At 60.6% G+C, this 1,724-nt stretch overlaps 2 protein-coding genes across 2 annotated transcripts in view; one reads left to right on the forward strand and one right to left on the reverse strand.

Moving 5' to 3' along the window:
- Positions 1-596, forward strand: part of VDBG_06091 (conserved hypothetical protein) — a gene marked incomplete at both ends in the record, with an annotated part of 1,064 nt that extends 468 nt beyond the window's left edge. Inside the window, one exon of the mRNA XM_003003603.1 lies at positions 7-596. Within this exon, the coding sequence (XP_003003649.1) occupies positions 7-596 (590 nt within the window). The remainder of the gene's footprint in view (positions 1-6) is intronic.
- A 736-nt stretch (positions 597-1,332) lies between these two features.
- VDBG_06092 (predicted protein) lies at positions 1,333-1,724 on the reverse strand (the record flags this gene model as incomplete). Its single annotated transcript, XM_003003604.1, has 2 exons — positions 1,333-1,440; positions 1,497-1,724. The coding sequence occupies 2 exons, from the start codon at positions 1,722-1,724 to the stop codon at positions 1,333-1,335; spliced, it is 336 nt and encodes a 111-aa protein (XP_003003650.1).

Consider the following 1,724-nt stretch of genomic DNA (forward strand, 5'->3'; position numbering starts at 1 on the left):
CCCCAGAAGCTCCAGGCCGCGTCGTTACCCTCATCGAGCGCTCATACTGGTCCGCCATCCACGACGCGCACGACTCAGCCCCCGACCGCGTCTGGGGCGTCGCCTATCGCATCCGCCCCGACAAGGTCGCCGAGGTCCGCGACTACCTCGACATTCGCGAGATCAACGGCTACACGATCCACTACACGCCCTTCCACCCAGCAGAGTCCGCCCCGTCATCGACCACATCCTCCTCTTCTGCCGCCGCCTCGGCGTCTGGACCTCACACCCCCGCCGCCCCCATCCGCACCCTCGTCTACATAGGCACCCCCGACAACGACCAGTTCACAGGCCCCCAAGACCCGCAGGCCCTCGCCGCGCACATCCGCCGTAGTGTGGGGCCCTCGGGCCTCAACACCGATTACCTCTTCAACCTCGACCAGGCCCTCGACGAGCTGAGCCCCGACAGCGGCGACGATCACATCAGAGACCTCACGCGCCGCGTGCGCGCCATCATCGCCGCCGAAGGGCCCTCCGCCGAAGCCGAGACGAAAGCTGGTGAGCTCGCCAGGACGAACGCAACAAGCACGGAGGAACAGGAGGAGACGGAACACTGATGGGAGGTCACGGGGCCGGGCGGTTCGAAAGAGTCAACTGGATAAAAGGTTGGTTGTTACCGCTAACCTGTCACGACAGCAGCAATGAACCACGGACACCATCCATCATTTTCGTTCTTTTCTCTTCTACTCTCTCTCCTCTCCCTGCTTTGCAGACTCCCTGTTTTGCAGGCCGGTTGGCTCCCCTGATTTCATACGAGACGAGAAGTTCACTTATAGAACAGACGTGCAGATTGCAATGCTAGACCTCCAGAAATTTGACTGGGGACTGCAAAATAAACAACATCAAAGAACTCGTCGTCGTCCCCTCCCGTCATTATCGCATCACCTTGTTCCAAGTCAATTTTGTGCCCATACATGGCGATCATCTCCCCCCACCATACTCGCAAACATACGACAGATAGCAAGCAACATTTCAATGTTGCCGAATGACGGCGCGAGTAAGCAAGAGCACACGGGAAGCGGCGGCAAACATTTCACCATCAAGAAATAAAAAAGGCGGTAGAAGCGAAAGCGAAACACCCCGCCGAAAAATAAAAACCCAAGGCCGTTCAATTCCGTTTGCCAGGCATAAGCCCCCACTCCATTGCTGAGGGACCCGAGCCTTCCTTTGTCACCAGAGTTCTTGTCCATGCGCGCAACACTAGGACCGGGGGTATCTTGTTGTAGCGCCGAAGGGTAGCACCAATTCGCTCGATCGAACCTACGGACACCGGCGCACACGCATCATTTGTCGTTACGGGGAAACGGGATGTCGCCAAATACGCTTAGTAGCCGCCTCCGTTGGGAGGCTGCTGCTGGCCCTGGTAGCCACCACCGTAGCCGCCGGGGGCACCGTAGGGGTCTGAACAATGAGTTAGCAGACAAGCCTGGCTACATGAGCTTGGGGATCGCGCTTACCCTGGCCGGGGGGAGGAGCGCCGTAGCCCTGCTGAGGAGGAGCGTAACCGCGACCGCCGCCGTAGCCCTGCTGGTACGGGTTGGGGTTGGAGCCGTATCCGTGCTGGGGAGGGCCGCCGTAGCCGCCGCCACCACCATAACCACCACGACCACCGTATCCGCCGCCGCCGCCGCCACGACCGAAGCCGCCGCCGCCGCCGCGGGACCGTTGTCGGAAGCGCGGTCCAT

Source organism: Verticillium alfalfae, genomic scaffold, assembly GCF_000150825.1.
Source record: "Verticillium alfalfae VaMs.102 supercont1.7 genomic scaffold, whole genome shotgun sequence".
NCBI lineage: Eukaryota > Fungi > Ascomycota > Sordariomycetes > Glomerellales > Plectosphaerellaceae > Verticillium > Verticillium alfalfae.